Below are 13932 nucleotides of genomic sequence, written 5' to 3'. Positions count from 1 at the left end.
CTTCCGGGTCACGTGGCCAGTGTGATGAAGCTGTTCTGGCGAGCCAGCACCAGCGCAGCACACGGAAACGCCGTTTACCTTCCCGCTATAAAGCGGTACCTATTTATCTACTTGCACTTAAGGGTGCTTTCGAACTGCTAGGTGGGCAGGAGCTGGGACCGAAGGACGGGAGCTCACCCCGCCACGGGGATTCGAACCGCCGACCTTGCGATCGACAAGCCCTAGGCACTGAGGTTTTACCCACAGCGCCACCTGCGTTTGAGATGGGAAGGAATGACATAAATAAATAATGTTAATGCATGCAAATGTTAATTGGATCCTCTCCTCTTCCCATTTTCCCAGGGACAATGAGCTGGAAACGAAGCAGCTATTTTTGTTTTCTTCCTTTCAGTACCCAGAGCCTGGTTCTTGCAGCGTTGGAGCTGGATCCTGAGTCGCTGAGTTCCACACACGGCAGAGATACGGACCCAGAAAGCGCCCGCTCCCTGCAGCGCCACCTAGAGGTCCGGGAACGCCGGTACAATGCCTGCACAATGCTTCATTCACGTATTATTTGGTCCATGTTAAATCAGTCTCTCCAGCTCTGTTTTAAGGTCTTCTCAACTCTTGTTTCATTTCTCACCAAAACACTTAAATCGAACTTAATCCGTTCCGGAGAGAGCCAGATTCTGGGATGTCAAAGTATATATTTTCGGGCTTGAGTTTAAAATGGGGGAAACCAAACATGTCTCATTGAAAAGATATAGAGGTTTGTAAATTGGGAGTGTTGACATGTGTTTTAATCTGAGTTTTGGCTTGTCATTGATCTTAATTAATTTTTGAATGTTGCTTTTCATGGGTTATTACTGATAATTTTATTGTTTCACTTACTGTAAACAGTTTTGAGATTGGGTGTTTTCGTACATGGTACATGTACCCACATGGTACATGAATTTTATAAAATAAATTAAACAAACCTTTATTTTAACTTCTTGGTTCACCAGGAACATAAAAATTCAGATACAGTGGTACCTCGGGTACCACATACCACATACGCTTCAGGTTACATACGCTTCAGGTTACAGACTCCGCTAACCCAGAGATATTACCTTGGGTTAAGAACTTTGCTTCAGGATGAGAACAGAAATCGGGATCCGGCGGCACGGCAGCAGCAGGAGGCCCCATTAGCTAAAGTGGTGCTTCAAGTTAAGAACATTTTCAGGTTAAGTATGGACCTCCGGAACGAATTAAGTACTTAACCCGAGGTACCACTGTATCTGTATGCAATAGCAGAAATGGCTGGAAAGTATTTTATTACAACCATGGGCCCGCCCCGCCCCCCATTTATTAACCTAAAGTAGTTTCCAGCCCTTTTCTTCTCATGAGGGAAGGAGGGACAGATAAGCAGGTGGGTTTCACATTTTATGCTGGTCTCTTTATCCAACACAAACCTAACAAGACAATCTATTTCTTTTTGATGATTATTTAAAATCTATTTTTATTAATACCAAAAGTTCAGTACAAAGTACCTATTTAAAACACACCAGAATAAAAGAAATACTTTAAAAAAAACTAATCTAAAGAGGAACAGGGGCAGAAAGAAGAAAAAAAGGGGGGGAGAAAAAGAAAAAAGAGTGAGAGAAAAAGTAAAGAAAACGGGAAAGGATAAAAAGACTTCCGGTTCTCTGTCCATCAGCTAAATATAGTATTGACTCACAGGGGCGCCGACTTATAAAAAATATGGGGGGGGCGGGGGCCCATACCGACTTATAAAAAATATTGGGGGGGCCCAAGACCTCCGAACCGCTGCTGCTGGGGGAACGAAAGGGGCGAGCCCCGGGCTGCCCCGACCTTAAGTGAACCTGTGAGGGCTCGCCCTTTGCGGCAGCCGATTGGCTGCCGCCATGGGCGGTGAATATTAATGAGCTAGGGGGAATCCCCGCTTCTCGCGGGGCTGACACCAGCCCCTCGAGATTGTTGATGGGTCGAGAGCCCGCAACCCCACCCCCTCTCTAGATCGGGAGTGGCTTTGTTTTAACTCATTACTGAATGTATTTTAAAAGGTAACTATCGTCAAACAAGGAAAATAAAAAATACCAACATAATTTTGTGATTTTACAAAGCATAATATAACTAATAATTTTGTTAAATTATTGGGGGAGTGGAGCCCCCCAAACGAATTTTTGAGGGGGCTCGGGCCCCCTCAGGCCCCATGGAGTTGGCGCCAATGTTGACTCATTAACATCCAGCTATTCTATTTTCTATGAACCAATTTTTTTTCTTCAAATCCAGACATTACAAGCTCATTTTCTCTCTTAGGCAAAAAGTCTGCAAGAAGTTTCCAGTCCTTAATAAATGTCAATAATCAGCACCTATTTGTCTGATTTGCTGTTCCAGAGCCGCCATCCAAGAAAACGTGGAGCTGATTCGTCTGCAGAAGCTTCTGAGAGCCAAGAATTCAGAACTGGTGGTAACCAAAGCCCAGTTTGCTGGCTTACAGGAAGTGAGTCCTGCCAAATGCGGCCCACTGGGTTTCACTCTCTGGCCCCTGGGCTTCTCCCCAAGCCAAACCATTTCACGCAGACATATCGCTTATCTTTTGAGCCCTCCCAAGGGATGCAGGCCAGTGGCAACCTGGGGCCGTCAGAGGCAAAAGTGGGTGGGAAAATGAATGTACATTTTGCCTTTGTGCAGTAGGCTGGTTCCTACACACACACATTCACAAGGCACCTTCCTCTCTTCTCCATCTAGGCAAGGAAGTAGCATTATCAAAATTCAAGGGCAAAGTCCAGCAAGGCAGAAACACTTGTGGCTGGGGGAGGAAGCAGGGCTAAGGTCCCTCATCCTCATCCCTGATCTCAACGATATTTTCAGTTGTGCTTTACCACAGTTTGTGGTTTTTTGCAAATCCTTTTCAGAGTGTTTTTAATAGCTGTTTAGATCTAGCCCAAATTATTTAATTTGTGAGGGAAAGTGAGGGAACCTGATCCCCACAAACTACTGTTGCACACACACCACATGACTTCCCCATAAGATTCCTGGGAACTGTTGGACTTCCGGTCTGCTGCGGAGGAGAATAGCGGTGTGCTAAGTGTCATCCGCAACACAGAGCCGGCAGAAAGGCTTTGAGTGCAGCGCTAGAGCTCAGCGCACCCACCCAAAAAAAACCCTACAGGAGAGTGGTGACCTGAGGGCTCCAGCGGAGCGAAAAATGCATTCAATGATTCAATTATTTGACAGTATAGAGCAAGGGTCAGCAAACTTTTTCAGCAGGGGGCCGGCCCACTGTCCCTCAGTCCTTGTGAGGGGCCGGACTATATTTTTGGGTGGGGGGGGGGGGAATGAACGAATTCCTATGTCCCACAAATAACCCAGAGATGCATTTTAAATAAAAGCACACATTCTACTCATGTAAAAACACGCTGATTCCCAGACTGTACACGGGCCAGATTTCGAAGGCAATTGGGCCGGATCCGGGCCTTTGTTTGCCTACCCATGGTATAGAGACTCCGTTTTCCTTCTTATATGTGACTTCTGACAAGGAAGGTACTTTTTTCCTCATCCACCCCAATAATCCAGCCTTTGCTTGCTATTCCTCCAGGCTTACGAGACTCAGCTCCAGCAGGTAACTTTCTCCAGTTCTGTTTGGTGGTGGCAGCACTGGGGGATTGGGACTCCGTGGTCCCTCAAGGCTCTAGATCTCATGAATCTTTCCCTTCTTCTTTTCTTCTCCAGAACCAAGAGGCATTGAGGTCAGCTAGCGAGGCCTTGCTAGCTCAGGTCGAAAAGCTGAATGCCCACCTCAGGGAGGAGAGTCAGAAGGTGGCAGCCCTGGAGAGCCAAGTAGAAATCCTTTCTCCACTGCAGGGAATGCTGGAAGATGTAAGTCCTGTCAGAAATAATCCAGAAGGAAATGCTTCTCTCCTACTTCTCTTTTTTTTATATACATAATTTTTATTGTTTTAAATGGTGATTTTCTTGAGTAAAAATGAGAGTACCCCCTTTTTTTTAAAGAAAAAAAAGCACTGTACAGTATATCTCAGTATAGAAATGGTTTCAATAAAAATAAAAGAGTGACGTTTGAGAAGTAGCTTCTCTCCTACTTCTCAAACTTCACTCTTTTATTTTTATTGAAACCATTTCTATACTGAGATATACTGTACAGTGCTTTTTTTTCTTTAAAAAAAGGGGGTACTCTCATTTTTACTCAAGAAAATCACCATTTTATAGTTCAAATCGGGGAAAATAAATACAGTAAATGGAGAAAAGTAGAAAGATTCACAAAGTGTTTAGAGGTATGTGTACCCCCAGAAAAAAAGCACTGGAGATATGTGTGATATGCCCCTGAGAATTTTTGAATGTTGAAATCTGGACATTGGTTTAATTTCTGTTATAGGAATTCTAAGGTCTCAAATATAGAATAAACATTGATAATTGCACAAGGAAAACACACGGTGCTTTTTTTCTTTAAAAAAATGTTTAGGGGTACTCTCATTTTCTTCTCGTATTGAAATACTGCCCCTCAATGAGGCCAAACTTAGATTCACAAAATGTTTAGGGGTATGCGCACCCCTACGTCCCCCCAGAAAAAAAATTGCACACGTATATAAACCACATGTCTAAACAGTACAGGAGAGCAATCCAAAAACCATCTTGGCTCTCTTAAAGACTCTAAATATTTCCTCTGCCTCCTTAATCCCTCTTGCCTGAGAACACATAGGCAGATAGCAATCGGGGGACGTTCCTGAAGGGATTCCTCTCCTATATCTATGAACCTCCTTCGTATTAGTTGTCATTGTTTGCCCAGATGCACTGCATTGAGGGATATGTGATGGGCATCCTTATTGTCTTATCAAATGCTAATGCTTTGAGCTAAATCCTCAGGAATATCACACCTTGGCCTGCCTGATCCACAGCAACCCCACCTTACCTGTGATGCCGTTTCTGACTGTTTGTAGAGGGGGTGTGCTTCTTCTCCGCACCAAAATGCAAGCCCTTAAAAGAGATGTTTCTTCTTGGTTCTGGGTCTCTCTTGCTAGGGGGGAAGGGAACTCTGTTCCAACATAAAAAATGAAGATCTGCCTTGCTGTCACTGTATTCTGCCTCCATTCATCTCTGACCGATCGTGGACTTAGGAGGACTCCATCCCTTGGGGAATTGGGCAGCAAAAGCCAAACACCCCTATTTTTCTATATCGTTTCCAAAGAAGGATGTCAGTCATATATATGATTTGAGCTTCTTAGCTGCATTTTATGTTCCCTTTATATTTGACAAACCTGGGACCTGCATGTAAAACAGATGGTTTACCACTGAGCCACAGCCCTTCTGCATCCCATAGTTTTGCTCCTCTTGCCCGGCAGAATTATCCTGGTATTCAGAGTCATACCTCTTCCAAAACGGAATACAGTGGTACCTCGGGTTAAGTACTTAATTCGTTCTGGAGGTCCGTTCTTAACCTGAAAGTGTTCTTAACCTGAAGCACCACTTTAGCTAATGGGGCCTCCTGCTGCCGCCGCACCGCCGGAGCACAGTTTCTGTTCCCATCCTGAAGCAAAGTTCTTAACCTGAGGTAATATTTCTGGGTTAGTGGAGTCTGTAACCTGAAGCGTATGTAACCCGAGGTACCACTGTATGGTATACAGTATAGCCATCATGGCTAGAAACCACAGTTATATCCTCTATACATTCGTTTAAACCCCTTTTGAAGCCATGCAAGCCATTGGCAGAGTCAAAAATAAAAACAGAATATTTGCCCACCTTGCTTCCCATCCAATCTCTGGGCCACCACTGGCAGCGTGGATTCCACAACAAAATCCTGTATTGTGTTCCCTTTTTCAGTTTCAGGATAGAGTCCGGGACCTGGAAAAGGAGCGAGATTTGCTGAAGGAAGATTACGACAAACTGCTGGAGAGGTGAGAGATGGACTGGCGGGAAAGGATAAACAACTCGGGAGTTTGTTCCCTCTCAACGAAAGCTATTCAAGAAGCAGTTGAGAGCCTCAGACACAAGGGCCGAATGTGGCCCTTCAATTCTCTCTGTTTGAGCCTTAGGACTTTCCAGGTCAAACCCTGTTATGTACTGAAGTTCTCACCCTGGGCCAGCAGAGGGATACTGTAGATAGTGTTCACTCAGGTCCGCATATGCAAATAAGGAATTGAAAGTGACGTTCAGTGATTGGATAGTTACAGAAAGTTGTTACTGTTGCTTTGTAGTTGAACGCTATTTAAGCAGGTTGGCTGAACCCTCCAGCCCAGTTGGAAGAGCTGTTTGAAGAATTGCTGTGTCGTCTGATATGTTCACCCACAACTTAACAAACCCGTTCCTCAGTGAAGCCCACTTTCCCCACTTATTGAATGTTTTTGTTTTGGCCTGTTTGTTTTAGAATGTGTCTGTGAACTCTGATATTGGTCACATTCACATAATAATAATAATAATAATAATAATAATAATAATAATAATAATAATGTGGTACCTCAGGTTACATATGCTTCAGGTTACATACGCTTCAGGTTACAGACTCCGCTAAGCCAGAAATAGTACCTCAGGTTAAGAGCTTGCTTCAGGATGAGAACAGAAATTGTGCAGCAGTGGGAGGCCCCATTAGCTAAAGTGGTGCTTCAGGTTAAGAACGGACCTTCAGAACGAATTAAGTACGTAACCAGAGGTACCACTGTAATAATAATATTTCTGACTCATTTATAGTGCCCCCCCTCCTTGTGTGTAGATCCACCTTGGGTTGCCCCAGTCACTCTGGGTGGCTTTCGACACATATAAAAAGATTAAAAAGCATTACAGATTAAAAGGCTTCCCTATTCAGGGAAGCACTGACTAGGATGCCATTCAAAGCACTATGGTATCATTTTAAGCACTTATGGCTTCCCCAAAAGAATTCTGGGAACTGTAGTTTGTTAAGGGTCCTGAGAGTTCTTAGGAGACCCCTCACATTTTTTGCGGTGGTTGAACAATCAACCCCTCTTCGTAGGGAATTCTGGGAATTGTAGCTCTGCGATGGGGGGATAGGGGTTGCCTAACAGCACTCAAGAACCAAAACAAACCGCAGCTCCCAGAAGTATTTGAGGGGAGCCATAACTGCTTAAAATGATATCATAGTGCCTTGAATGTATGGTGTGAATATGACCAATATCTTTGGGTAAACCTGGATGAAAGACGGAGGCGTGTAGAAATAGACGGGCATTTTTGGTATGGAAAAAGGGCTCCTCACTAGAATTTACAGAAACATAGGCAAGGATTTTGTGGCCCTTTTGGATATGCAGCAAATCTATGTGTCTCTTTAGCTGCCTCAGCAATACCCAGCACCCCCTAGACGTGGTTCCCCAGAAGGACAATGCCCCTTGCTTGGAAGAACAACTCAGCTCAGCAACTGCAGAGAAGCAGAGACTGCAGGAGGAGCTGGAGAAGGAAAGAGGTGAGGGGGCCAACGGGAGGCTGGCAGAGAAATGACTGAATAGGCAAAACACGTCCCCTTGCATCTCACACGGGTCACTAACAGTGAAGTTCGAAACAAGAGGTGGGGGACCACAAGCCCGGGAGCAGATGCAGCCCTCTGCACCTTTCTGTCTGGCCCTCGGGTCTTTGGTCAAGTTGGACTGCAGCCTATTGCAGAAATGTTGCCTCACTTGCTCCACCCACTTTTGCCTCTGGCCCCGCCCACCACTGGCACGCGGCCCCCAGAAGGCTGTCTGTGCTTTTATAAATACCTTCCCCCTGCTCCAAGCTCAGATGTGGACTGATAATTAGAATTGAGGGTAAAAATAATTGACAAGTTACAGGAAAGGAACGGTCAGGCCTATTGAGAACAGGTAGCAGGTAGCAACCTTGCAATTCATCCCAAATCCTTGCTTTCCCCACATAAGCTCTGAACGAGGAACTGAAGCAGGAAGTGAGCCAGCTGCTGCAGGAACGCCCACAGGAAGTCGGCTTCTTGCGGGAGAAGGCGGCCATCTTGGATAACCAGACTAGAGAGGAAGACTTTCCATCCAGTCTAGTAGTTGAGGTAGGCACTGGGTAAAAGCACACACTTAGCAACTGGACCTTAGATACCAGCACTGTACATACAAACACATACTTATATGCAGGTAGGCATCGATTTCCATTCTGACCTTTGTTTGTCACACGCAGCTGTTTCCATCCTGCTGCTGTTCGGCTTCCTACAAAGACTATGTTATTTCTCTCGCGGTTCATTATGTTACGATTACGTGATTCCACCCTGTTCATTTCAATGCAAAGAAAGCCCAATGCAAATATGGCAGGAAAGTAATCTGTCATGTATTGTTTGCGAACTGAGAACAACAGCAGCGGTGAATACCAGTTGTGTTTGATGGATTGGTTTCCATTCTGGACATGGGATACATAAGCAAAACACTGGCAATTTCCATTCCCGTTTTTGTTTCTGTTAGGATTCTCCAGTATCCGCACGCACAAATTACCGGTATCATAAGCATTGCAAGTCTTTGGCTGCCGTTTCCTAGTCTTAATTAAATTGCAAGGAGTTCCAATCTGAACAGGCAGCTGAGCTCTTGCAAGGCTCATCTTGCTAGTGTTAATTTTCCTGTGACATTTAGTTTAGGGGAGAGATAAAATACCTCTCCCTGCACAGATTGGCATTTTATGTAAAAATGACCCGATCCAAGGTAAAGCAGCTACCAGCGGATTAAAATGCCGAAGCAATAGAGTGAGCAAGTCATCAGTGATATAGATCAGCCCAGTTCCATGAAATGGACTTGCTTTTTCTCCATTTTCTGATTTGGCATGATAGTCACACACGCACGTTGAGCCCCACACATTTCCTTCCATCTCTCTCCCCCCTCCACTTTTTTTCCTTGCAGCCCCTCTATGTGGAAAGTCTCGAGAGAGAGTCTGAGAAGGAAGAGATGATTGCCCAACGGAGTCTAAAGCGAAGGCTCCACGAGACGGAGGCCGCCCACGCTGAGACTGTGCTGGAGCTAGAGAAGACCCGGGACATGCTCATCTTACAACACCGCATCAACCGGGACTACCAGGTGAAGCAAAGAGACTGAGCTGCCCACCTGGGAGATGGAACAAAGGGGGGGTCTTTTTGGAGAACTAGGGGTGTGTGCAGACAAGCATATTCCATATTCACTGTGTCCTCACCAGGGTCAAGCTCAGTGAAAGCTAGTTCTGTGAGTTTGCATTAAGTTGAATGGGTACAGCGCTGATTGGCTAGCGCCCGTGATGTCCTCAAGAAACTTCTCTCCACCCCACATCAGTGGAATAATTTTGCAACTTTTACATTTTTATTTAACGGGAAAGGAATTCAAAACAGCCCAAATGTGCAAGGGCACAATTCACAAAGCATCCAATGGAAAATGAGGAGATGCAACTTTTAGGTATAGAGAACTCCATTTTATTGGGCCTAACCTGTTCGAATATGGATATTTTCTGGGGACATGGCCAATTTCAGTCTTTAACAAATATATCAATAGAATTCCTTTGCTTACATTGGTGCCTTCACACATTTTCTGCAGAAACACAAGCCTTAGGAGGGCCAGGCAAGCAAAGCAGTTTTGCTACCTTATTCCCACCCGCCCAGGAATGCTCCTGTCAGGGAACTGCCATCAGGGCCTGAGGGAGAGAGCGGGCTCCGGAGGGGTCCCAGAGAGCATCCCGGGATGGGGAGAGGCAGCCCATCTTCTGGGGAAGAGAATCAGCGTAGCACCAGTGGAGAAGGGGGGCAGATGGGGGAATAGGCGAGGCGGTCCCATGACTCCTTGCCAGGGACCAGTGGGGAGAGTAAGGGTCCTCCGCTGCCTACACCCTCCTTGCGCAGAAGGCTTCCGCGCAGGGAGAGTAGGAGGAGACTAGGCGTCAAAGAGCTTCTTTGCCGGAAGAAGTTCAAGAAACGCCCACTGACGGATTCTGCCAGCGATTGAGACAGCCACGGGCGAGTGGCTGTCCAGACAGAAAAGGTTCACTCAGGCAACCCAGCCAGGTGTGGCACCGGTTTAAGCACGAGCAACCCCTAGAACCATTACAGCTCCCCTGCCTTTCAACAGCTGCATGGCAGACAGAAATTCTGGATCTGATTCTTGCATGATTTGTGTAGCTGTAAGAGAGCATTTGGGCACGATGCAGGGTATTTTGTGAATCAGGGATGAGCTTTGCCAAGCAGGAGGCTGAAGGAAGGCAGACATCCCTCACTAAAGCCATTTCAAAATGTCCTCCTATGAGTTTGCTTTCAGGGGTGGAGTTACCGTATATTGTTTTGTTACATTGCACTGTATTTTATTGTAGCTTCTCAGTTTCGTTCATTCGGTACATGTGTTTCATCGGCTATTTTTTAAGCCGCTTAAGGGACTAAGCGGTATATAAATAAATAAACAAAAGCAGCTGCAAGTGGAGGAGCAGGGAAACGAGAGTCCTCCTCATCTCTCTCCTGGCTGAGTCTTGAGGCTGACTGTAGGTACCGTACTCTCTTTGGTGGGCATGCTTTGGTTTCAGGCAGAGCTGGACGGGGTGCTGCTGCAGACGGCAAGAGAGAAGCAGGAGCACGAGGAGAAGGAGCAGCAGATGGCCCGCCTTCTGGACCTGCGTGGGGCCCGCATCCGCCAACTTGAAGGTAGGCATGTGGACGGGCATACCTCCTCTCCATGCAATCTCTAGCTCCCTATGCACACCATATATTGAAAGCACTCTTTAGATCTGCATGTGCTGGTCCAGGGGGGAGGTTACCGTGGGGCGAGGTCCAGGACCTGAGTTGAGGGTCAGCAGACAGTCCTCCTCGGGCGAAGCGGGGTCCACAGCAGGAAGCTGGGCAAGGACAGGAACTCTGGGGGAAACAGGACTGGATGCTGGCCGAAACAGCTCATCAACGACGTTGCTCCTGCAACCTGGGACCGGGCTGACTGGCCTTTATCTTCTCTGAGGCCAGGGGCGGTCCCGGCCCCCAGGAGACCCGCCTCTCCTGGCCTTAAGGCGAGCACTCCTCCTGGGAGAAACCAGTTCCCTTCGCCTCTCTGCCCTGAGCCTCTGCAGTTCAGGAGAGGCTGAAGGGTTACTGGGCCCAGGGGGAGACTCACCTGCAGGCACTGAGTCCTCAACCACCTCTGGAGCCAGAGTGGATTCACCTGGTGCCTGCTCCTGAGGATCCGGCACAGGTGCAGGCGCTTCAGAATCAAGGCCCTGCCCCAGTTCAGCTGGCCCTGGAGGCAGGGACTCCTGTGCAGGCTGGGATTCCTCCGGTTCAGCCTCTGAATCGGATTCCCAGGCCATCACACTGCATAAGGTGGAACATGTGCAGAGGAGGGTGAACAAGATGACCAAGGGTCTGGGAAGGAAGCCTTATGAAGGGAGTTGGGTGTGTTCAGCCTGGAGAAGAGAAAGCTGGGGGTTGATACAAGAGGCACCTTCGAGTACCTGCAGCAGAAGAGGGAGCAAGCTTGTTTTCTGCTGCTCCGGAGTGTAGGAATCCAACCAATTAGTTCAAATTACAAGGAGATTCCAACTAAACATTTGAAAGAGCTGTTCAGTGGTGGAGCGGACTCTCTCGGGAGGTGGTGGAGGTCGGACGGTCCTCTGTCAGGGATGCTTGAGTTGAGATTCCTGCATTGCTGTCAGGGACCGTGCTGAAAAGAGCTGCACTGAGGAGGAATGGTGGGAGCCTCCCCCTGCTCTTGCTCTACAGCCTGAATCTTCCCAGGAGCAGGAGGACAGTATAGATTTGGAACAGTGGTTTGCAGAGGGACATAGTTCAGAAGGCAGAAGCTGGGAAATACTGGATGGGGAACAGCTAGGAGAAGAGAGACTGGAAGAGAGAGGGTTAACAGATTCACAGTCTCTGGACAGCATTCGCCTCCCTTCTCCAAAGTCACGAGAGCTCAGAAAGTGGCAGCACAGAAAGTACAGAGGGTACAAGCTCAGATTACAAAACATAGGTGAGATATAACAAAAAAAATTCCTTCCAGTAGCACCTTAAAGACCAACTAAGTTAGTTCTTGGTATGAGCTTTCGTGTGCATGCACACTTCTTCAGATACACTGAAATAGAAGTCACCAGACCCTTCTATATAGTGAGAAGGTGGGGAGGGGTATTACTCAGAAGGGTGGTGGGAATGGGTGATTGGCAGATAGCTGTGATGAGCCTTTTGACGACTCTTAACGACTGCAATAGGTCTTACAGGAAAAAGCAAGGGGTGAGAAGGTGAAAAATGGCTTTGTCATGTATAATGAGATAAGAATCCAATGTCTTTGTTCAGACCAGGTCTCTCCATGGTTTTAAGTTTGGTAATAAGTTGCAATTCAGCAGCTTCTCTTTCCAGTCTATTTCTGAAATTCCTTTGTAGTAAAACAGCTACTTTGAGATCTTGTATAGAATGTCCTGGGAGATTGAAATGTTCTCCTACTTGCAGGGGGTTGGCCTAGATGACCCTCGGGGTCCCTTCCGATTCTGTGGTTCTGTGAATAGGTCTTTGTGGCTCTGTCTTGTTTCCCCACCCTCCCACCCCACTCCAGCACAGTTGAAGGACGTGGCCTACGGAACGAGGGCAGCCCCGTTTCCTCCTAGAGAGGGTGACGCATCCATGGAAGCAGCCCCTGACCAGGCCCCACAGCTGCGGCGTGGAGAGAACCTCTTTGAGCTGCACATCTCAGGCGCGGTGCTGTCGGCCGAGGCGCTGCGTCTGCTGGGGGACCCGGAGCCCCTCACCTTTTGCACGTACTCCTTCTACGACTTCGAGACCCACTGCACGCCGGTGGTGCGTGGCTCCCGCGCCCGCTACGGCTTCACCTCTCAGTACGTGGTGCAGGCCGAGCCGTTTTTCCTGCAATACCTGCAAGGCGCCACGTCCCGCCTCGACCTCCACCTTGCCTCGGCCGTCGAACACGCCACCCTGGCCTCCTGCTGGCTGCGCTTTGGCGAGGTGCTGGGCAGCGGGGAGAAGGTGCACGCCACGGCGGTGCTCCGCGGTAAGGATTGTGCCGCTCCTACTGTGGCAGACGTTTTGGAGTCGGAAAAGACTCAAAGAAGGGCAACCAAAATGATAAAGAGCATAAGAGCCTGCCAGATCAGCCCTGTGGCCCATATGTATAGTCTGGCACCCTGTTCTCAGTGTGGCCACCAAGATGCCCATGGGAAACCTGCAAACAGGATTTGAGCATGAAAGCAATTGACCCCTGTGGGAATGTTCAGGGAGGCAGGAGAGGATATATTGTTAATTAATATCCTTCCTAACTTGCGCTAGCAAGTTCTATAACTTAGCAAAGTTTTACATTCCCCTTTTTAAATGCACAGCGGATAACTAGTTGCAGGCTTGTTTAAGCCTCTTAATATTAGCTTTCTGGTAAGTTCCCTTATATCCCCCTTAAAAGAATAAACACGCCACAATCTTGCTTAAAGTATATAAAAGAAGCTTACAGTGGTACCTCGGGTTACATACGCTTCAGGTTACAGACTCCGCTAACCCAGAAATAGTACCTCGGGTTAAGAACTTTGCATGTCCCCTTGCATGTCCACTCTAGGAAAACAAGGAATGTTGTATTTGACTGCTACCTATGTATCACATCCCACACCCACACACCCCCATGGTTTCCAGCAACTGGTATAGTGGTACCTCGGTTTTCGACCGTAATCCATTCTTGAAGACCATTCAACTTCCGAAACATTTGAAAACCAAGGTGCAAAGGGTGGCCTGCAAATTCAATAGAGAGAATCGGGGGGGGGGGGACTCAGTGGAAGCCGTTCGACTTCCGAGGCGCATTCGAAAATGGAAGCATTTACTTCCGGGTTTTCTGCATTCGAAAACCGAAACAATCAACTTCTGAGACGTTCAAAAACCAAAGTACCACTGTATTCAGAAGCAGTGCTGCCTCTGACTGTAGCAGCAAAGCCCCCACCTCCATGAATTGGTCTAATAAATTTGAATAAGGGGATGGAGCAATCCCCCTCTAAGAATAAGTTGCAGCGTTTGGGGGTTTTTTA

General features: G+C 47.3%; 1 protein-coding gene across 1 annotated transcript in view; it reads left to right on the top strand.

The window, feature by feature from the left end:
- RPGRIP1 (RPGR interacting protein 1) overlaps window positions 1–13932 on the top strand; it is a 44165-nt gene that overhangs the window by 13067 nt on the left and 17166 nt on the right. The window contains exons 7-16 of the mRNA XM_081885223.1: window positions 392–517; window positions 2377–2482; window positions 3581–3604; window positions 3715–3861; window positions 5818–5891; window positions 7275–7405; window positions 7854–7993; window positions 8826–8999; window positions 10459–10576; window positions 12468–12920. Coding sequence (XP_081741349.1) covers window positions 392–517; window positions 2377–2482; window positions 3581–3604; window positions 3715–3861; window positions 5818–5891; window positions 7275–7405; window positions 7854–7993; window positions 8826–8999; window positions 10459–10576; window positions 12468–12920 — 1493 coding nt within the window. The remainder of the gene's footprint in view (window positions 1–391; window positions 518–2376; window positions 2483–3580; window positions 3605–3714; window positions 3862–5817; window positions 5892–7274; window positions 7406–7853; window positions 7994–8825; window positions 9000–10458; window positions 10577–12467; window positions 12921–13932) is intronic.

Source organism: Podarcis melisellensis, assembly GCF_964234715.1.
Source record: "Podarcis melisellensis genome assembly, chromosome: 13".
Lineage (NCBI taxonomy): Eukaryota > Metazoa > Chordata > Lepidosauria > Squamata > Lacertidae > Podarcis > Podarcis melisellensis.
Note: the sequence above shows the minus strand (reverse complement) of the source record. Positions and strands in the feature narration are given on the sequence as shown.